General features: G+C 36.4%; 1 protein-coding gene across 1 annotated transcript in view; it reads right to left on the reverse strand.

Annotated features, from left to right (window-relative positions):
• The window catches only part of DZIP1 (DAZ interacting zinc finger protein 1), a 35,547-nt gene that overhangs the window by 8,023 nt on the left and 4,851 nt on the right, over nucleotides 1-22,673 (reverse strand). The window contains exons 3-13 of the mRNA XM_066340458.1: nucleotides 22,210-22,294; nucleotides 20,604-20,728; nucleotides 17,938-18,096; nucleotides 17,119-17,256; nucleotides 15,996-16,058; nucleotides 14,611-14,751; nucleotides 12,251-12,299; nucleotides 10,852-10,911; nucleotides 4,937-4,996; nucleotides 1,728-1,873; nucleotides 1,250-1,445 (exon numbers count right to left, since the gene is read on the reverse strand). Of these exons, the coding sequence (XP_066196555.1) occupies nucleotides 1,250-1,445; nucleotides 1,728-1,873; nucleotides 4,937-4,996; nucleotides 10,852-10,911; nucleotides 12,251-12,299; nucleotides 14,611-14,751; nucleotides 15,996-16,058; nucleotides 17,119-17,256; nucleotides 17,938-18,096; nucleotides 20,604-20,728; nucleotides 22,210-22,294 (1,222 nt within the window). The remainder of the gene's footprint in view (nucleotides 1-1,249; nucleotides 1,446-1,727; nucleotides 1,874-4,936; nucleotides 4,997-10,851; nucleotides 10,912-12,250; nucleotides 12,300-14,610; nucleotides 14,752-15,995; nucleotides 16,059-17,118; nucleotides 17,257-17,937; nucleotides 18,097-20,603; nucleotides 20,729-22,209; nucleotides 22,295-22,673) is intronic.

A 22,673-nucleotide genomic window follows, 5' to 3' on the forward strand; every position in this document is an offset into this window, starting at 1 on the left:
TCCTAGTTGTAGAAGCAACTATTGCCATAATGAACCAAATTTTGTTCACACATCAACAAGCTTGACCTGCAGGTTGGAGACCCTCCCTTCTTCTATCTGTGGAAGCTAATGAATATGGTAACTAGAGTACATTCTGCACCACATGCACTTCTCACTAGTGAAATCTACTGTGGCAGCAAATATAAGGGAAGGAGATGAGGGCACTTTGCCCACTGAAATCAGAAAGGTAACCACAATGCCACTGAATTTTAAAGAGAATTTTGAAGAGAATTTCAGTCCAGGCAGCATCTAATTACCTTAGGGCCTTGCTAAGAACACAGTAAGAAGTAAGATGGACAGCATCAGTGGTCAGATGCCCCTCTTCATACAGTCATCCACAGCTAGAGGAATTTTCAATAAATTACTTCATCCTGTTGCTACATTAATGCTGATTCTAATATGTTTTGCTTTGATCATAGACATATATGTAAAAATCTAGATAATGATCTGTCAGAAACACATAAGGTCTGGGTGTGGTATAATGAAAGGTGTGAGGGAGAGGTATGAGCAATTTCCTTACAGAGACCCCCAAAAATCCATTGAACAGATGTGATAGGGGCATCAAATTGAAGGTGTGACTGTAGTCATGGGGTGGATAATGTAGGAACGAGGCCTACAGTGATAAGATATAGGATGAAGGGACTTCCATGAGACAGGCATGAGATGCGTAGCTAAGGGATTATGTGGCCGTGATGGCATGCTGAGGGGGTGTAGGTTATCAGGAAGAGCAGGAAGAGGCTGGATGACCCTTATCACAGCAGTCAGCCAGGGAGATGGAATTGATGCTAAGCTGTCACTGTTGGCAAATCTGGGATCACAAAACAAGCCCAGACTCAGACTGTAACCCACGCTACTGGTGCACCTGGGAACATGATCAGACTTACAGTGCTGAATTGGTTAAAATCAGAAAATAAATGCAGCCATATCCAGCCCTTCAGGTCTGTGAAGATCAGCTGGAAAGCAAGAGAGTTTATTTGCTGCCGAAGTGCTACACTCCCAACACAACACTATGTATCTTGCCGGAGCTAAGATATTTGCTGTTAAACACCATGTCAAGAATCCTTTAAAGATAACACTTCAGTTGTCCACAACTATATGGAATATTGACATGGAAAAACAGGAAAGCAGCTATACAGAAATGCTGTTAAATACTTTAAATAGCAGTTATAAAACGTAAGACAATAAAATAAATCCCAAAATCCATGGTAACCTTCACCAGGAAGCTGAAAACAGGAATCAAGTTTGCTAGAAGATAATGACTTCTCTTCAATCCGAAAGCCAACTTGACGTTCAAGCTGCTCTCGAATCCCGTGAATGGTGGGCTCTTGCTTCTCTTTGCGTTCTCTGGCATGTTCAATAGCCCGCAAAATTTTATTTAAGCGATCATTCGATATTCCACGAACACCCTAAGGAAACAAATTCTACTGTAAGCACTCTTTTAGACTTCAGATATCACAAAGCTCGTAGAAAAATCACAAAAGTTTGTAACACTGCTCACAAGTGTAGCCATATCCTCCACAGCTGTAATTCGATGGCCATCCTCTCAGGTTAATGGTTAAGGAATTACAGTTACTTAAAACACAGAAGTTTAGCTTTGGATTTTATAGGTTGAGAACTGTAGCATAGGAGTGAAAGAGAAGAGAAGTGGTACAAAGACTACCCTTCATTTAAATAATTCAATAACTTACTGCTTTAACTCCCAGAGATTCCAGCTTCTCCTCCAGAGCTTGCTCCAAAACAACTCGCAATTCTTTAGTTAAGGAAGGATCAGACCTCAGAGCATTTATTAAATAGCTGCTATTTCTACCTTGTTTTAGATCACTTTTCTCAGTTTCTGAAATAAGAAGGAAAAATGCTGTTAAGAGATATTTTAAAAATCCGCATTACGTGAGACAGTTAAAAACTGCATTGAAGCATGCATTCTTTAGAAACAGCATAGACATATATGTGCACTTTTTATCTACATGGAATTGTGTAATTTTCAAAATACTGGGCTAGCTTACAAAAGCCAGCTCACTTGGAATCTGTACCTCAGCACCTTTTACTCACCATCACAAGTATCTTTTATGGCTCTTGTTACAGAATTGCTGTAAAGCTATGGTGCTGAATATTTAGCAACAAAGATCTTCACTTTTAGCTTTGTACTTGAAAACTTCTGATAAAGAAAGACTATCTTCTGATACTTAAGTTCTCTACACATGGTATTTCAAACAAAAACTAAATTCTAGCAGGAATCAGAACAAGAATACTACAAACTTTTGCTCAAGAAAAGCTTCAAGCAACATGATGTTCTCTGATAAAATCATCTACTGAAACTAAACCTTTGCAAAGTTGTAACACCTTCAAAAGTCTTGGTAAAGACAAAACCTTAGTCTGGGGCAGACTGTTTCACAGAAAATACATGATGGATAATAGTCATCTTAAAAAATCTTTCAAGGACAAAGTTCAGTGTCATGTTTTCTTCTGTGCAAGTCTATGACATCATACATACTTAAAAGCAGACAAAGAAGTTCCTATCTCTTTCCCTTGCTTTAAGAGTCAATAATGACTCTTATGTCAATAAAGAATTCTTACGCAAGAAATAAAGAATCATCTAGACAGATTCTTCCATCTAAAATGAAGACTGACATTTAAGTTAGGCCAAAGTATTACAGGGTCATACAGGAGAGTAAAGAAGCAAAACACGCCCATTTGGAGCCTGTCTATAAAGTGTCACTGGCAAGATAAAACTTTACTAAATGCCACTTATAGTAAATGAAGTGATAACCTGTGGAACCATGATGGCTGCTTCTGTCTGGCCAGGGTCAGGAAAGCTGGCAAAGGGTATAAAATATCTCAGGAAAGCATGCTGTAAACCACACTCTCAACTCCCCTGAAATAACAGGAAAATCTTGACAGCAGTTTGTCTCTTCCCAGTATGCCTTACAGGGCAGCAGAGTCATCTGCCACCTAATATACAAGGACAGGAATGAAGGAATAATTCCATAACTTTCAAATATTTTATTTTGAAACAAATGTGCCACTTTTTCTATTTGTAAACAATGACAGCTTATTAGAAAGCAGTTCCATTTACTTTTCATTTTTATTTAAGGGAAAGACAAGCACCCTAAAGAGGAGAAAAAAAAGCCTCAAGATGCACAGATGAAATCAGAAGCAGCTTTAGGCAGCTTTGAGGAACTGGCTTCCCGTGGGCTCCTGGAAAGAGCTACAGGTAATGAAAACTGGGAGTTCAGCTGCCATACTATTAGATCTGTATTTCAGCCTGATTATGTCCACATAACATTAGATTACGTTATGTGGACATAATCAGGCTGAAATCTCATCTGTTTTTGGGAACTGCATGGACAACTCAGTCCCTGACAGAGATGAGATTAAAACTGATTTGTTTGGAGAACTGAGTCCTAGAAGAGGCAAACAATTTGTCTTGAGGAATCACAGGGCTATGTGACTATCCCCAGTCAGGATAAGATGGCATTATTCAGTACAAAATCCTCCCAGACACCCAAGACTGAGACATTTTGGAGTGGAAGGCTCCCAGGAGCCTTCTGAAAATCCTGTCTCTTTCCAATGTTAATTCTTAGAATAAAATAGATACATTTAAACTCATTTTTAAATGCCTAATTACGACATACTAATAAGAGTAACAAGACTATTCAACATTATCCTAATTAATAACAATATTAATTCTTGCTAATTAACGCAAGCCAAATCCTCTTTGCCAGAGCAATCATTTAAGGAACTGTTTTCTTATTCATCCCTAAATACTAGATTTAACTTTTGAGACAAGGGACCTTACATCTGGTCCACTGTCTCAACTGCTACATAATCCTAGAAAATTATGTTCTGAGTCAAGAATTTCCACACTCTCCCTTACAAATGACTGTCATCAAAACCAAAAAAATCTTGGTCTATCTTTTCAGACTGCATTCTTTCTTTTTCTCTTCTGCACTTCAGGTCATGCCTTTAGGCACAGCAGAAGAAACAAAGACAATCCATCAAGAGAGAAGATGGCAAGCAAGAGAAACACTAGGAACGGCAAAAATGCAAGCAGTCTATTTCAGATTGTTCAGAGTCTCTGGATTTTCCCTGGGGAAACCTCTCAACACAGAGATGTATCCAAACAACAATTTTGTGTTCAAAGCAGCATCATTTCTTTGAAATTTAAACTCACTGGCTGTAGGGTTTAAGACTGATTTTGATTTTCACACACAGAAGAGATTTTTATGTTACTCAGCTATTTGGTGTTTAACCTAAGGTACTATTAGCTGCCTTCAGGAGAAGAATACCATGCAGGATGAACCAGAGCTTTCTGTTCTGTCAGTGTAAATGTGGCCCTCTCCAAGTTCTCCTTGGAAGAGGCAAAACAGCTGCAAATGCTGGGCTACATAACTTTATTCTGAATTGCACAATCCCAGCTGGAGCTGTGGCTGCTTATGGATAGGTGCAAGTCAGATTACTTGTAAAAGTATCAGTGATGGATTCATGAAAGCCGGCAGCTCCAATCTCCACCATCAACTTCCTTCCACCTGAGCTCTTTATCCTCTTATGCAGAGTTTAAAAAGGGAGTGAGCACATATTGCAATTGTGTCAGCACCAAGAATTTCCTGGTGAGGGGCTTTTCCCCATGAAACCTTTTTGCTCTGCTTTGTTCAAATCCATTTAGACAGATGGAATGTGCCTGCTTTAAAGAAGTTAACCCAATATTCAAAAGAACACTGAGCTTGGATAAGGAAGTTATAATATTTACACTCAATAGCAAACAGGAGACTGATACAATGTTTCCACCCAAATCTCACAAATATAATGAAATACAATGAAAAATACTGTAGGTATCAAACAACATTTTTTGTTTTCAAGAAACACATGCTAGCATATTTTGAGCTGAATCAATCATTACCTTTCTCCTCTTCTGAAAGCTCCTCTATGGGCTCCAGCATATGCACCAAGGGTGCCTGCTCTAATAATGAGGAAGAACAGGAACACCAGACAAAAAGGACAGAAAAAGGTCAAGGTCCAGAGTGGGAAAGTCAGGAAAAAACCACCACAAGAAAGTCAACCTTCTTGATTGCTGACAACCTGCTTAACCATCACAAACCCACTGCAACATGACTCTTCACTGCCTTGGGGGTACATTTTTGTAGAGGAGTACTCAACAGAGGACTATTGTATTGACTATTACAATAGTCACTTCAGGAGTGATTCTGTTGTCCAAACACAGGTGTATGGTTTATCCCAGATCCATCAGAGTTTTAAGCCATCAGTGCAAGGTTGACTGATATATCACACAACTTATGGAATGGCACCAGGTAGGTCAGGTAGGGTATTTTTAGACATCTACAATGACAGGGGCACCCAGGATTATGCAAATCAATACTGTTGTTCACTTCACATAAAAAGCAAATTTTTAAGCTGTATGTAAAAATATTGTTTATGTGTAACTTTATACTAGAAGTTTAAAGAAGACAAGTGAAATGGACAAAGTAAACCTCAAAAATATATTAACTCACTATTCCAGAGAGTTACTAAGTACTGAGCCCATACATGCAAGACAGAGATTTAACACATGTATATATAATTCCCCATAAAACCAATTTAAAAAATCTTCAATCACTGCAATTGAGTAAGATCCAGTATCATTGTGTGTTTTAAAGAATTCTTGAAATGTCTGTGCTGCAAACAGCATCCTAAATGCACTGAATTTATCATTCTATAGGCTGTCAGGTTCAATTTGCTTCACAAAAAGGAAGCCAGACTACAGTTTATTTGCAACTTTATAAACTTCAGGTGTAAAACACGCTTGAAAATAATTATGTGTAGACCAATTTAAATGTTAATATTCACCTACAAATTAATTGATAACAATGAAAACTAGAGCTTGAGTGTCTTCTGGGGTTTACAATAAAAACCTAGATGTGCAAACTGTACTTTCAGCATTCAACTACAGGTATTATAAAAGAAAAGAATTTACTGGTCAGTGTTTTGGGCCTACATGCATTTTCCCCATTCTTCACAAAAAAACTCTTACACTTTAAATGGTTGTTATGCCCTGTGGGTAGAAGAGGAGGAAGTGATGCTGCATGAAGATGTTTTTTGGCACTTCTAGTACACCAGGTACAAACATGGATGCACTGTGCCATGTAATCACAGTGAAATGAGCATTTGGAGCTAAGTGACACTGCCACATATCCAATATTCCCCAAGTAAAGAGGATGAAATCTGGTGCCATAAATGCCTGGGTATGGGAGCTGCTCTCCCCATGCTTTCCATGACTGTGGTGATATTCAGCCTCTCACCTGCTTTTCCAAGCCAATTACCAGACTTAAGATTTGCTCCCACAGAACTTGCACTAACTAACAAGTTTTAATAAAATGCTTCTTATACCATCACAAGTTGTTAACAAGATGCAAATATCAAGATATCTTAGGAAAACATTTAAAAGCAAAACTCTGAGAGACAAATGGGCTTCTGGTCTTTCAGTCTCTAAGGCTGTAAAATTTACCAGTGGCCAGAGCATTCCTGGGCACTGGAACATGATTCTCCACACTACTGCTCCTGGCACACTGCTACCCTTCACCAATTAAGATTCTCCAAAACAGTGTTCAGACACAGTTTGGAATCATTCCCAAAAGCCTGAAATGTGTCTGTTTAGAAGGACAGAGCTTGGAGCACACATGAAATGCTCTGGGAAGATTTAATTAAGCTGCAAAGGCACTGAGGTCTCTGAGTTTCTTGGATGGACTTACCAGTCAGTAAAGCAGTTGCTGTGTAGTTGGATTTAATCTATGCTTGTTTTACCTGTATTTTACTCAAATGCACTCTGCATAAAGGGGCTGACTCATCTCTGCACAAGCCCTTGCCAAGTGACTTAATGTAATAGGAAAATCCCAGTCCTCACAACTCAGACCTGAAAATAGTCTGCTGATCGGGCACAAAGGTACATGCTTCTCTTCCTCAGTGTACCAGAAACAGAGGAAATGAAATATCAGTGATTACTAAGAACAGGTGCAAGAGCAGACCCAAAATGCATTACTGTTATGTGAATACTGTTGTTCATTGCATGGTAACAGAGGAGATCAAATGCTAAGGCATGAGGGAGTAGCACAACACCTGAAAACACCAACTTCCCTTATGTCAACAAGCCTTTTCTCTCTCTTCACTGTACACATATTCTAAGAGATATCTATTAAACATCATATTGGAATCACACTTAAGAAAAACCATTAGTCTGGTTTATAGACATGTGGAGATGACCCCCCTAAAGGACTCCTCTCCTTATGTTTACCAGAGAAGTGCTGCTTCTGGCCACTTGATCAGCCGTATTAATTCTAGCCATCATTAAGGCCAGCAGTGGTGTGTCTATCATCCCACATCTTCCAGAGTATCTCTTCTGCCAGCTAGTATGTGTAGAGACACAGATGAGATGTATCAAAAGTACAGGTTACCTTAATTTCTTAGTGGATAATTATACTACTGAAAAATTATGTGCCCAGTATACTTGAAGAAATAATTAAATATCTGTTTTAAATACCTGTTTTAAAGAGTGTTTGAAGAGAATTCCTACATACGTGGAATAGGAAAATATATTTAACAATAATGAAGGATTCAGGCTGTGTATGTTTCATGCATATCATATATTATTTGCCTGTTCTTATCTACTAGTTAAAGAAAAACCCCAATATTCTGACAGTACTATTGGAAAAGCAGTCTTCTGGCCAACATTTAAAGAAGAAACCCAGTGTATTTATTTTGAAATATGAAATGCTAAGTAACTTTTAGCCTGAACAGAAGCAATTAAATTATCTATGGTGTATTGTCATCTACAGTAAGCACTTGGCACTTGCAACATAACAACCTAGGAAAAAACGTAAAATTTGGGTTTTTTAAACTATTGCATTTCTTGAAGGTGTAAGGAATGTAAGCCATGGCTATACTTATTATCTACTCCTTTAATTTATACTCATATTGCACATACAAAGAGCTGCCAGACCTAATCTGTGATACCTGTAATTTGGACCACCATTTTTGAATTAATGGACTTTATATATTTTTTCTCCTAACTCATCAATAGAAAGCCACATACTGCACATAAGCAGCAGAAATATTAACTTTAAACCAATATTCCTAAGCGTGATTTTTTTTGACACTTACCTAAGGCCTCTAAGTTAGGAGCCTAATCACCTCAGGCTCCTTCTACAGTAGTTGAAGAGACACAGGCAACTTCAAAGAGCATTCATTAATTCAGCTGAACCAAATTCTGAAGGTGCCTCTTTTCTCTGTTTACTGTCTAGGAAGAGTAAGTACTCTAACTAAATTTTCCTCAAATGCCTCAGCTATGTCCCTAGTGATAGCTGAGCCTTGATGTCCACACCATGTTTGTAGACTGAGACATAGGTTTTAATAAACAATCTAGTTGGTAGCTTTGCATTTTAATTACCGTCTTCAATTCCACCAAATATTATTGATCTAACAAAGACTAAATATTGAACGAGTATCAACATTTCAAGAGTAATATAGGAGCCAAAGCCTAATTTTATAATAATATTTTAAAAAATAAATTGCAATTGATCTGTTGCCTTTTTGTGAGACTGAAGTAATCTTTGAAAGTAAGACCTAAATTATATCTGCACAAAATCCTACAGGTAGCTGAGAAATGGAGAGGATGTTCTGCCAGGATGGCATTCAAGGAGCTCTACTAGCTCTCACAAGAAGTCAGGAATATTAACACAAAAACACCAGACTAACATAGTTATTCTCCTACTTTACACCTAGGATAACTCAGATTTGCAACTTGGGTATCTTTTCGTAACACAGATTTAAGATGTGCAGAACAAATACTAGGATGCAAAAGCTTCTGAGTGGCTTTGAAAAGCGTACTAAATTTCGCATTAGAGAGCCTTTTCCAGAATTAATTAAAAAAATGAAGTTATTTTATACACAGGCAATTATAAGATGATCTCTGCTAAATAAATTTGTCTACAGAAGTTACCAGGAAGTGCTTTCATTTTCATAAAGGCATGAGATGCAGCCATGATGTCTTAATTCAGTAAGTCAATCCCTTGAGGAGTCCTGAAAACTTCGGGAAAGACACCATAACTTCTGCTAACCTCCAGAAAATTAGGTAAGGCAAGTTTAAAAAACAATCCAGAAGGGAAGAAAAGGGACAGACAGAGAGACCTGCAGAGATAAATAAAATAGTAATCAGCAAAGGAACCTGAAGGGAACACCTTCTTTGAGGTTTCATAATAAACTGATGGTGAATCTTTTGTGTATCAATGGCAGGAAGAGCCTTTTCTATCTTGAGAAGTTTCACAAGATGTCACAAACTTCATATTTGAAGCAGCAAGAAGTTATGAAAGATCTGAATGAGCTGATTTAAATTGTCAGAGTACAAAAAATACTAATGTTCACAGGACTCTTTCTGTCCTCAGTACAAATGAAAGCAAATGCACCAAGTAACTAATGCTTGACAAGCTTGGTGAGTTAGTCCTTAGCAGCACTAATCTTCATAAAACTTAAATTCAGGGAAATTGCTAAACTACATGCTGTGAGAATTCTTAGCCAGAGCCAGAACCATTGTTTTGGTGTAATGAGGCTGGCTTAAATGAAAAAGAATTCATTGCTTAAAATGTTAATCCGAATTCTCTATACTTAATATACTATTACTTTTGTCTACACAATATTCATCCATACAGTTTAACTTAGAAAGCCACAAGCAATGAACTACTAAACTTTGCAGAGCTTAGAAAGAAAACTCTGTATTATTCAAATAATGTTACCATAGAATAATTACCAATAATATAATCAGTTTTACTGTTTTAAATAATTCCTGCAATAGCAAATATTTTAAAATTACCACTACATGAGTCTTTCATTCTTCACCAAGTTATCGAAAGCTTGATATACAATGATCTTTCTCCACAGAGGTATTTTCAGAACTTTTTGTATTTGGCAAGAAAGAAAAATTATCTACATTTTTCACAGACAAATTCCATTTAGTCTCTCCATGACATGTTTAAAAACGAAGAGAAATAATTAGAAAAATCCATTATCTACTTGTAATTCAAATAATTAGAAACTGTTTTTAAACATTTCGCTTGCTCATTTTTCATTACTTCACTACTTAAAAGGAAAATAAATATTTAGTTGATGCTAACAATACTCTCATTAATTTGCATGCATTAAAAAAAAAACCAAAATTATTTTCACAAAGTACAAAGCAATGTAAATATAGCTCCCTTGCCCTCTTCTCCTTCTAAAGGATACTACAATGCCACAAGTTAAAATATCTAAATAATAATCTATATGTAACCACATAGGTAGTGGAATAGCTATACTCTGGAAGAACTAGGACAGGATCACCGTCTGTATTGATTATTTCCTCTGTATTTTTACTCCTTGCCATTTGAAGTCACATGGAAAATACAGTATTTCAAGACTTCTAAACAAGCATTTCCACATGTTTCCCTATAGAAACTTCAGTAAATGCATGTATTTACCCAGTATATACATATATCAGATAACCATATTTTCCATTAGAAAACACAAACTTTTTTCCTCAATAAAATTCATCTAAGTGCTTCAATAATATACATATTCTAGGAAATATTATCAAATTATTTTAATTTGGTTTTCATTTATTCTTCACAGTAGTGCATCCTTATAATTATTTCACAGGAATTCTCAACTCTGACATACAAATTACGTTCTTTCAATATAACTACTCTTAGACCTATGACTTGACAAGCAACATATCTGAGAAGAGCAAGTGTTAGATTTGAAAGTACTGGATCTGGACCTATCAAAAAAACTTACCGTGTGAGGGAACTGGTAGACTTGGTTTAGGTTCTTGAAGACGCTCCACAGGAGTGTTCACTAAAATAACATAATAGTAAAAAAAAAAAAAAAAAAAAAAAAAAAAAAAAAAAAAAAAAAAGGAATTGTATGATAGTAAACAGTTACAGACAAATACAGAACCTTAAATGTCACAATATTTAATCATGTTTATAAATTAGTTATATTTTTTACATAAATGGGGAAAAAGAAACAAGACATTTACAAAGTAAAACCCTTTGCTTCACAACATAAAAATACATCTCTATATATGCTTAGCATTTTTAACACTTCTAGAGTCAAGAAAATAAACTACTAACTAAATCATCACTGGACTAGACATGTGATCAATTTTCTGGTCATGAGCACATGCTGTCTTTGCGTCACGAGGAAGAAGTGTTGCCCCAAGGCTACTTAATCAAGACCAGCCTGACTGGGGCTTGTATTCTCCAGAGAGGATCTGCAGCATCCACACTTGGCATCAATGAGTGCAAATCCTCATATATCTATAGGTCTTGTATAGAGCGTAGCCTTGGAGTGAATTAGCACTTCAATCCTACATTCCTCTGATCAGCTTGGGGCTGGAAGCAAATTTGCCTGTGTGCCATGGATTTGTATTAGTCTGTACTTCAGCGTGAATGAATATGACCATGAATATGATCAGCTGCAGCTTAAAAGCCATATGGCCATGCTCTTTCTAGGCCTTCTTCAAACTAAACCTACTCGCTGCTGTTTGATTCAGTTCAAATCAGTGCCTTGTTAATACAGCAAAATTGTTTCCAAATTGGGATCAGAATTAATTCATCTGTCATCAGCTATTGCAATAAACTTCAAGTCACTGCAATTGCAGCATTAACTATATGGGTGCTTGCGGTGCAGGACAACATCCTGAAGCATCATTATCAGGTTTAGCTATTTGTAATAGATTTCAGATGTTAAAGTATGGCACAGACAAAAATATAAGAGTTTTTAACATTCTTTGAACATCTGTGTCTTAACTGACAAGTTAATGAGTTTTATCTACTCTTTCAGTATTTTCCCTTGTGTGAGTTCTGCAGCCTAAGAACAGTCAAGCATGAAAAAAATCAATTAAAATTACACTTCGTAAAGAAAACTTGGAGGTGTTTTACATAACACAAAATAAAGTTGTTTTATTTCACATCTCTTCACTACTCAAGCAATCAACTTTGTACATTTAGAAGTCTGTACAGATACAAAACTTGATCTTTGTAAATCATGGCATGGAAACAGGTAGGTTCTCTGGGAAAAACAAAGACATTTCCAGTACTGATTTTATTGCAGTATTTTGCTGGTCTATATTTTTTTCAGTCACGCTGCAGAAATCAGAAACTAAGTCTGTTTTTTCTTACTTTGTACTCACCATCATATGTTTTAACATTTGGAGCTGGTTTTCTGGACAATTCTTTTATCTAGAGCAGAAAACACAGATACATGACTAGATAAAATGCAAAGGATCAATATCTAGAATGAACATTTAGCATAAACACCTAGTTTCAGTACTATTCCATAACAGAACTTATTGGTCATGATTTGGGGGAAAATACTGCTTCTGTGCCAATATGTATTTTTGTTCATGCTTAATGAACGTTTTTGTGTTGTCTTAACGTGAACTCATGCTTTGTGCATCCTGTTATTGCAAGTTATAAAGTCAAATGAGAGCAGACTTATGGGCCACTCCAGCACTTAAGAGTTTCAATACTTTCCTCCTCAGCAATTCATGTTCCATTTTGCAAGCCTAGCTTCCACTCCAAGGAAACACTGGTATGTTTATTACACATTGATTTTAAATGCATGAACAGTTCTCCTCTCTGCTTTACAGGTTTGTCTATTTGACACCCCAGGACAAGCACTGAACTGACAGAGTAAAGGAAACACATTGGCTATAATGTGATCTAAAGAAAACAGGAAACTTGTGAATCCTATATCATTAAAACAATGTTCTGCACTCGTTTCCCACAGAGAAGAACACAATTCCTTCAAAGACACAGCCAGTGTCAAATGGAGCTGGCACAAGATATTGGACCGTGATCCTCTTTTATTTAGCTTTTGGGTTATACACAGCAGTGCCCCTATTCATGGTCCATTAAGTCTGCATTCTGCGAAAGTGTTAACTATTTCTCAAGCTCTTCTACTTTCCAGGGATTGAAAATGTAGATCTGCACAACTCTATTTCACAAACACCAAACTTGGACTCCTCTGAACCTATTATACATCTGTGCTCGTATTGTTATCTTTCCAAAGGTAACTTTATTGAAGGAAATAAATTTATGATTAAGTCCTCCATTTCTCCAGCTACAAAATTTGTAAAGGTGGAGATGTAAAAAGCTGTGATTTGTCTTTCCATTCTTTAAGCATTCAAGTATAGGTTAACATAACTCTCAAGCAAATGTGTAACATCAGATGTTGATTTAAAAAGAATGCACCATCTAATAGAGGAATAGGCCACATAATCATGCCATAGTCTAAACTCCAGACTACCCAGATCTTCCCCTCTCCATCACCTCTAAAAATCTACAGTTATGTTTCAACAAAGCCTTATTTTAGGCAAAAAAAATCATTTCCAAACACAGAATCACAGACTATCTCAGGCTGGATGGGATCTACAGGGATCGGGTCCAACTCTCTCGCTAAACTACCTAAAATTTAAACCTAGGAGCATTGTCCAGACACACCAAGAGCTCTGACAGCCTTACATCACCTCTCTAGGGAGTCTGTTCCAGTGCACAACCACCTTCAGGGTGAAGAATCCTTTCCTAATGTCCAATCTGAACCTCTCCTGCTTAATTCCATTTCCTTGTGTCCTATCACTGATCACCTCCTCCTCCAGTGCCTCCCTTGAGACTGTGACGAGGTCACCTCTCAGCCTTCTCTTCTCCAAGCTGAACAAGCCAAGTAACAACGGCTGCTGCTTTTAAAATGCACTTAAAACCTTTGATCATCTTGTTTGCCCTCCTCTGGATTCACTGGAATAGTTTGGTTCCCTTCTTATACTGAGGCACCCAAAACTGCACACAGGACTCGAGGTGAGGCAGCACCAGCACAGAGCAGAGTGGGACAATCACACCCCTCAGCCAACTGGAGATGCTGTGCCTGATGCACCTCAGGACATGGCTGGCCCTCCTGGCTGCCAGCAGGGCACTGCTGACTCATATTCAACTTGACATCACCTCAACCCCCCAGATCTCTTTCTGAAGGACTACCCTCCACCTTCTTGTTCTCCAATTTCTGCATACAACCAGGGTTACCCCATCTCAGGCAGAGAATCTGGCACTTGGTCTTGTTACATTTCACATGGTAATATTTAAAATAATTATTCTCACAATAATGAATATAATAATTTATTTTTAGTGTGAGAAGTAACATATTTTCAGATTTCAAACACTAGATCTTGTTTTAAGTATTTTGTGGCTGATTAAATCCTTTTCATTATCAAAATTTTTTTCATTAATTAAACCTTTGTTTATCAAATGTGGTTTAATTCCTGGTTTAGATTCCTGTCTCTCTTTTCCAGATCTATTCTTATTTATTAACATATTAACTTATTATTGATCTTATTCTTATTTATTAAGGTAATTTCCAAAGCATAACCAAAACAGTCCAGCAACAGTATTACAAACTGTGTATATTAAATATGCAACCAGAGAAATATCAAAGACCAAATGCTAGTATAGTGTTTCTCTGTGAACTGTGCTCCCTGCAACAGTGTTTCACAAAACAGACCCGCTTCTTCTGACTATTAATCATGTCATTCTGCTGCTGAAGCCTCTGCTCCAATTCTTCTATCCTCGTCCTGTAAAAGATGTTATTTCTGTTCAAGTCTTCTCTTGCTGATGTTTTGATTGTCTCAATCTGTGACTGTAGCTAGAAAGCAATCAGAAGAAAAGTAACATTATATTAACACTATACAAAATATTTTAATGCTATAAAGCCTAAACAAGCGAGCGTCATTCTTAGACACTTGTAACATTTTTTTTCTCAGCAAAAACTTGATGTTTTCTGTGACTTCACAAGGACTTGTATATGTTATAAAACAGTTGACTGGATCACTTTTGAATTACACAAGAAAGACTACCTAAATCTCAATATAAAGAAAAAAACATACAAACACATTGCTGACATTGCCTAAAAATAAGATTGCAGGAAAAGTGTATAAACCTATGAAAATGTTTTAATTATAAATAGTGTCTAGTAATGATACTTAAAGGGGGTGATATGTGAATCTGTATAATAAACCTGGTTTATTAACTCTGAATGTGGAACAAAGGGAACATTATTTAGGTGCATCATCCCAAAAGTAATACTTACATTACTCCTCCCTTATTCTATTCTCGCACTGTATGTGGGTGTATCTTTAACTACATCCTTTTTGAGGACTGTTCCATGGTTCCTCCCCAATGTTTTCTTGCCAGAGGAGGAGAAGCATTGGTCAGACCACTATGATCTGCTCAGTTCTTACATGGTCACGCAGATGAAAGGAAAATGAAAGGAAAAGAAGCAAGAGAAACAAAGCAGGAAAGATATTAAAAAGAAATGCAGACATAAAAATAAAAAAAAGAGGAATAAAGCTTTGTATAGTAAAATATATAAACTGATGCAAAATAAAATGCCATGGTGTTTTCTCCTGGAAAAGCTGAACAGATTCTGCATTAGAAAGCTACAACAGAAAAAGCAATAGAGAAGTGATAGGAAGGAGGAAAAAAAAGACTGAGACATATGCCACAGGTCCATGGTAGCAGCAGGTACAGGGTGGATGAAAGCTACATGTTGGCAAGTCGTATCTCAACTATTCGGCCAACCCACATAACATGAAAAATACTGTATAATTCCGTGCTCACAGAGTCAGCTGTAAGCTCTTCAAAAGACAGATGCAGTTTCAGTTTTCTGTCAGATTCTGAAATTATAAATTCAGTTTAAACCCTGGCCTTAACTGAAACACCAAGATCCTACCATAACAGATACACAGAGATGATAAATACAGCTAAGAGGACACATTCTTATAAACTCGTGATATCTGGTAGATGTACTAGAGCATATCAAAAAACTACTGAAAGGGTAAGGAAAAAAAAAGTGTTCTTTAGGTGTAAGTGGCTTGCTGTGCCACTTACCAGGGATTTTTCTGTCTCATGGTCATGACGGACGGCTTGTATTAAAGATGTCCACTTTTTCTCCTGTATAGAGGAAATCCATGTTAATTCTTGTTAACAACACATTTAGTTTGATATATGTAGCTTTGTTTCTTGTTAATAACATATTTTTGCAGCTTTAATAATATTATAATCATAATAATTTAATAACAAATTACATGCAGCTTTATTTTTCTAAATAAAGCATAAATACAAAAAAGATGACAGATTATACAAAATTTGAGTAACCCAGTATTTAATGCCTAGAACAGTTTATTAGCATGATTCATACATCTGAGTGTGGTTTTCTTACCAATCACTCTAGAAATTTGATCTTTGATTTGTATATGCAGTCATGGTGAGTGAGAAATACACAAGCATTTTGATACATCTCTGTGTATTAACAAAAAGAGTAGTAAGAGAGGCAGTTTTCCTTCTACATAATGTAATTTCAAGAACTCATTAACAATTGTGTAATATTGTGTATTTTGTGCAATAATGACAAAAGTCCAAAATTAACATATGAGTTTTAGACTGAAGCAAATTTTCTTTGATGAAATAAAAAAACCCCATAAAACAAAACTAAGTTTTGCACATCTTTTGAGCAGAAGTGACCTAACTTCCGTGTAACACCAGCAGTAAACAAAGACATTCACATCCCCAAAATCATGAAAGAAAACAAAAGGCACAGGTTGGAAAATCCTGTCAGAAAGTTACCTAATTTTCTTTTTCACTATGGGAAATGAAACATTCCAAATTTCTGTAAATGGCCTCACAGATGAGTAAACATAAATGCTTTATTAGAACCTTCTGGAATAGAACTGCCACCACACTTGGCAAAGACAGATATATTTACTCATAAAAAATAAGAGAATAACAATAAATAAGTAACAATTACTTCATTTGTAAAGGATAAAGAAAACAAATTCTTGTTTGCTATTATATAGATAGTATTAAATAGTGTTAAATCTTTAAAATCAGCTATTTTTGGCATTGAGAAGAATGAAAATTTTACTTTGGGATATCATATCCTCCTCAGAGATGAACAAAAACAAAAAGAAAGCAAGTAATCTGTCAAAAGCAATACATTAAGTTACAGCATTACCTGTTTTTCCAGAAGTCTAACCACATTTGGATGATCCTGAGGACGTGGAGGTTTCTCCTCTGAAAAATCATGGCTGTCTTTCAGTGTTCCTAAATTGGATTTCTGTTGCATATTGGACTTTTGTATTTCTAACAGTTGCTAATAGGAGAGAGGAGGAATAGAAAAATTTTTTTTAAACACAGTTATGCAGAGATTGCATCAGACACTTCTTCCATTTCTCGTGAGTTCAGCATTTATCAAATTTCACATCATTAATAATATCTACACCTAACATAAATATGACCTGTAAGAATACACAGGACCTAGCAGCTACAAAATATAAGATGCAATGGTAATGCCATGCAGATTTATTTTCTGACCCAGCCATACTTTTATGATTCTCCTGCTAGTGAGCATTTCTAAACTATGTATTGAAAACACACAAATTCTGTCAGGACTAAAATGCAGAGCTTAGCGTCCTCCATGCCACTTACGAGAATATTAGCAAAAGGATACCTAACATGCAGCAACCACAACAATATCTCCTAATCTATAAACAGGCATTCAAAGGCTGAGGAGTAAAGAAAAACTGATGTAACTGCTGAAAGGATCATTCATTCATACAAAACAATCCTTTAAATAAAAAAAAAAACACAACCTGAAATTATGTTAAATACCTGTATCCAAAGATACAATTATAGCTACCATTCAATCATTATTTTTACAGTTCTGTAGAAAGAGCCTAACAATAATTATATCATATATCAAATATGTGAAGTTCACTGCCATCTACTGTAAGGGATTCATGCTCTAAAATGTTAGAAAAATTAAATTGCTTACATTTTCTAAGGTTGCATTCCTTGAATATAACTCCTTAAGCTCTTTCATAAACATGTCTTTCACTTTTTCTATTTGATCAGCAAATTTCTCTCTTTCCTCTTCTTTCCATTTATGAAATGATTGTAGAATCTCTTCTTCTTTTGATTTTTGCTCACATTCCTGAATTTTTTAAAAAAACATTATTTGTTATTTTTCCTCATATTCAATACAAATCCAAGCTCCCAAACTGCACATGGAATGCAGTCACTTTCAATAATTGGGAAGTACTGTGACATCAAAAAACATAAAAACCACCAGTTTTTTAAAGAATTCCAGGGTAACAAACTATTATTTGGGCAGTTCATTATTTTCCACTGAAAAACATACTAATCACCTTACTTGGTCATATCAAAGATCAGCATCCTGTTTCTCACAAAGGCCTTAACTGTCTAAGTAAGAAAGGCTGATACTGGGGCAAGCAAATGTGCATGTTCTCCTTCACAGTCTCAAAGTTGCCCGCTATTTCCAGCTCAGAGGACTTCTGGAGCCTGATACAGTTCTGTGAACTTCATTACCTGCATAAATTTCAATACATTTCTCCTCATACACTTTGCAGTCATCCCATGCAGCTGCATCAGCTTTTAGCAGCTGCAACACCTTTTGACAATGAGCTCCACAAGCTGCATGAAGAGCCAAGTATTTTACTTGTTGTAGTTGTTCAGATCTGGCTCCTGCTGGGCACGCTTCTTGGATTCTGAGCCCTGAACAGGAGCACAGAGGGAATGGTTCATTGTCACCCTGATCTTTTTCAGCCTTATGATGTAGTGGAGTTTCTCACAGATTTTCATGTAAACGAAGTTATCGTAAACTGTCCTTTTTGTTTATCATTCCTCTCTTGAGGAAGGACAACTGATGAACTTCTAGTTTGACCAGTGGGGTTGGAGAGGTGTCAACCTTCATCCTCCAACCCATGGTCATTGTCCAAAATCTACATAAATCAAAGTACAAAATAAACTTCATTCTTTTTTGCTCTGAAGACCTGACTCTGTGTGTGTCAATTATTTTGTGTCCTATAGCAGCAGTTCACTACTCTTCACTCTGTGTAACTCAAGACTTCACAGGAATCAGTACCTCACCCTCCATCAAGCATTTGTCTTTTTCAAACTGACAACTCTCAGCATGCTCAGTCATTCTAAATACTGCCTGATCATCTTTGTAGCCCATCTCCATAACTTTCATAGCTCAACCCTTTTTGAGATGAAGGGACTAGACTCACACAACATATTTAGGTTGTGGCTTGCAGAGTAATTTTTCAGAATAATTAGTAATATTTTAATAATTAATAAATTTGGTAATTTTCTTTGCTAGCTGCTACTAACATTTCCCCAGGGGTGTGTATCACAAGCTTAAGATCTTGCCCTTCAGTAACAGCACTCAGCTCAGAACCCATTGTCTCATAGGTGAAATTAGAACTATTTTATCCCCATACACCTTTATCCAGCTTTATCAATTAGATTACTTCAACCATTCCACTACATAGTGATGCATTTTTATATAGTTCTCAGACTGTTAAAAGTCCTGCATTTCACTGCCCAGGACATACATATCTTTTAGGAAACACCTACGTTTTTCCATCACAAGAGTCGCTTTGAATTTGTTCTCTAATTATAACATGCAATCATTGTACAACTAGGAAGAATGGGAACATCTGTATCCTTTCACCTCCAAGGAGCAGAAGGGACCATAAATGGGAAGATGGCAGTTTATATAAAAATTCCTTCCAGTAGTAGCTCTCTCAAAAAAAAAAAAAAAAACCCTAACATGGGAAAGATCTGCTCTTTCAATCAAAAGACAATAACATTATGACGCCTGAATTGATGGTGGATGTTAGTCATGGCAGACAAACTGTAACCAGTCACACCACACACTTCTGTCTTCCCTGACACCCCGGAAAAACAGAGAAGTTTTGAAAGCTCCTTCTTGTGTAACACTGTAGACTGTAGCTTCAGGACATTTCAGGTAGTCCCCTTGCATTTACGAGTCTCACCTAAGACAAGTGACTTCAAAAGAGAACCCTAAGGCACCAAAAAATCTACTTTGCACTGTTATGAATACTCCAAGTTCCATCTCATAAACAAAACAATGCTTTGGGAGCAGGAAAAATATGTTATAGATGTACTTCTCAAAAGCTAGGCACAGAATTAATGTGCCTACAATGTGCACCTTCCACATGTCCACACAAGGCTAAAGACCCATTGTTCTGACAGTGCCTGCACTCCTAAGTGAAACTCTACCAGTTTTTGATTTGGTCATTCCATAATTTTGAAAATGGAAGCTGAACACTTCCAAGAAAGGGGGAACAAGAGGACTGAAGAAAGAGAAGTCTGAAGCTGTATCAGGAAAAAAAAAAACAAAAAAAAAAACAACACTCCATGTTTTACAGAAGATCAGGAATTCCTCTGAAAACAAGGCATCATCCATCACAGACTACCAGGTTGGAAGCGATTGTCCTCCAGGATAATCTGGTCCAGCCTTTCTTGACAACAGCACAAACTAGAGAGTGTGGCCCAGGACCTTTCCAGCTGAATCTTGAATGTGCTCAACATCGGAAAATCCAGTACTTCTCTGGGTTGAATGAATACAGTGCTAATTCTTCTGAGACATTCACATTACTTAGTATGTATTACCTTAGACAACCTGGCCAAATTAGCCTGCTGTTCAAACTCTAACTGGGACTTGGTGAACTGCAACTGCTCCTTCAGTTTTTCAATCTCATCCTGCAATTTTTCTATATTTCCTTTCCTCTTCTGTTCTGTTCAAAAGAAACACAGATTTTAAAAAGGTTTGTTGCAATTTCTGGAGCTGCAAAACTTGCTGCAAAGACATCTCTAGTGTTTCAGTAACATCTTCACAAAGTGTGACTTTCTTAGACCATTTCCCCTCCCACTACCATGATCCTCCACAGATGCTTTTAAATACATATATTCTCTGGACTGCTAACTTACCCTCAGTTATTTGTACCACTGACATGTGAAATAATTTAAGAAATATTTAGATGCAAAAGTATTCTATAACCTAATTTCAAAGGAATCTAAGCAACACAGGCTCATACAAAGGATGTATGAAGGTGAACCTCAGTTATTCAATCTCCTAGGTTAAGTTTATTCTAAACTTTTGTAAGGAGTCCACTTGGAATACAACAAATTATTTATGTGGAAAGAACTGGGGGACTATCAAACAAAAAATGTTAAAATATGCAAAAATCACAACAATCTTCAACTGAGAAACATTACATCAATTTACCAAGGATTTACTTGCCCATCATGTGGGAATCTGAACATTATTTCAGAAATAACTGCATGGGATATTTTCCCCATAAAGCCATTTCAGGCTAATCCTTTTATACAGTTACTTAATCTGTTTCTGAAGCATCTGGCACTATCATTTTTATCAAATGTGAGGCACACAAGGGCTTCTTTCTTCTTCCAATATATTGACTCTTCAGCTGCTTATTCGGACCCTTTCACTCTCGCTGCTGTTTCATTTGCCTGACAAGTCACAGTTCAGACCTCATTAGATTCTTCCCACTTTTTCTCCTCCCAAATGCTGCTTTATTCCTAACTTGTTTCTAATCACTGTTACTTGTCAATACTTGTTAGTCCTTAGCAATAAATCATAAACATGCAGCCTAGCAGGAAGGAGAGGAATTAGATATAAATAAAAGAAACTTTGAGAACATTGTTTTTTAAACTAAACATCTTCTAGTGAAGAGAAAAAAGCATGCAAGTTAGTGGTAAAGCAACCTTAAGTATCACAGATAGATGAAGTTAGACTGTTCTTAACAGTTTTTCTTCCTGTTTTTGTATTGATAGTTACTATATATTATATAGTAATATGATAGATAATATATAATTATTCTATTCTATTTTTACAAAGATTATTTTCCTTAGTGCAACTTGTTCATTTTACCCACGCCTTTATAACACACATGCCTAAAGAGAAATTCCTTTGAACTCTGCTACTGGCTAAGTCTTCAACAGAAATGCTAGTTTGAAAAGATGCTGCAAAGGTGGCGCACAGGTTTTTGTTAACTATTTTCCAGGGACTGAAACATATGTTGCACAATACATTGTATCAGTCAGTGGCACTTGCATTCACACAAACTTGGATCTGCTACCTAAAAATGAAAACTTTTCTTCCAGGTTACACAAAACCATGGACTGCACATCCTCACTATATTTACACTTTTCTAAACCACCTCTCAACTTTTTTGAAAATATTAAAAGTACATACCGATCTCAGACTCTCCTGAGTGACGCCTTTGAATGTGACTTTGTAAAAAGGAATAGGTCATAAAAGCCTTTTCACAAAATGGACACTACAAAAACAAACAAACAAACAAAAACAAAACAAACAAACAAAAAACAGTTAAAAAAACATTAGTAACATCCTTTTGGTAAATACAGTGGTTAAGGCTTTTAACAGGTTATTACATTTTGTTCATATGTAAAAAAAAGGTAACTTTAACAAAGTCCATCTCACAAGATTAGGAAAAAAACCTCCATCTCACAATTTTAAGAACAAAAATTTTCATGGTAGTCCATTTCTGTAAAGTCATTAGTGTATTAATGCTACAAAAGTTTCACAGTGATGGTCATGAGCAAGAATCTGACTGTGCTAGGCACTGTACAAAATGAACAGAATAGGCTCTGGCCAAGCAAGTTCAAATTCAAATATAAACCACAGACAAGGATTCA

This window comes from Sylvia atricapilla, chromosome 2 (assembly GCF_009819655.1).
Source record: "Sylvia atricapilla isolate bSylAtr1 chromosome 2, bSylAtr1.pri, whole genome shotgun sequence".
In the NCBI taxonomy this organism is placed as follows: Eukaryota; Metazoa; Chordata; class Aves; order Passeriformes; family Sylviidae; genus Sylvia; species Sylvia atricapilla.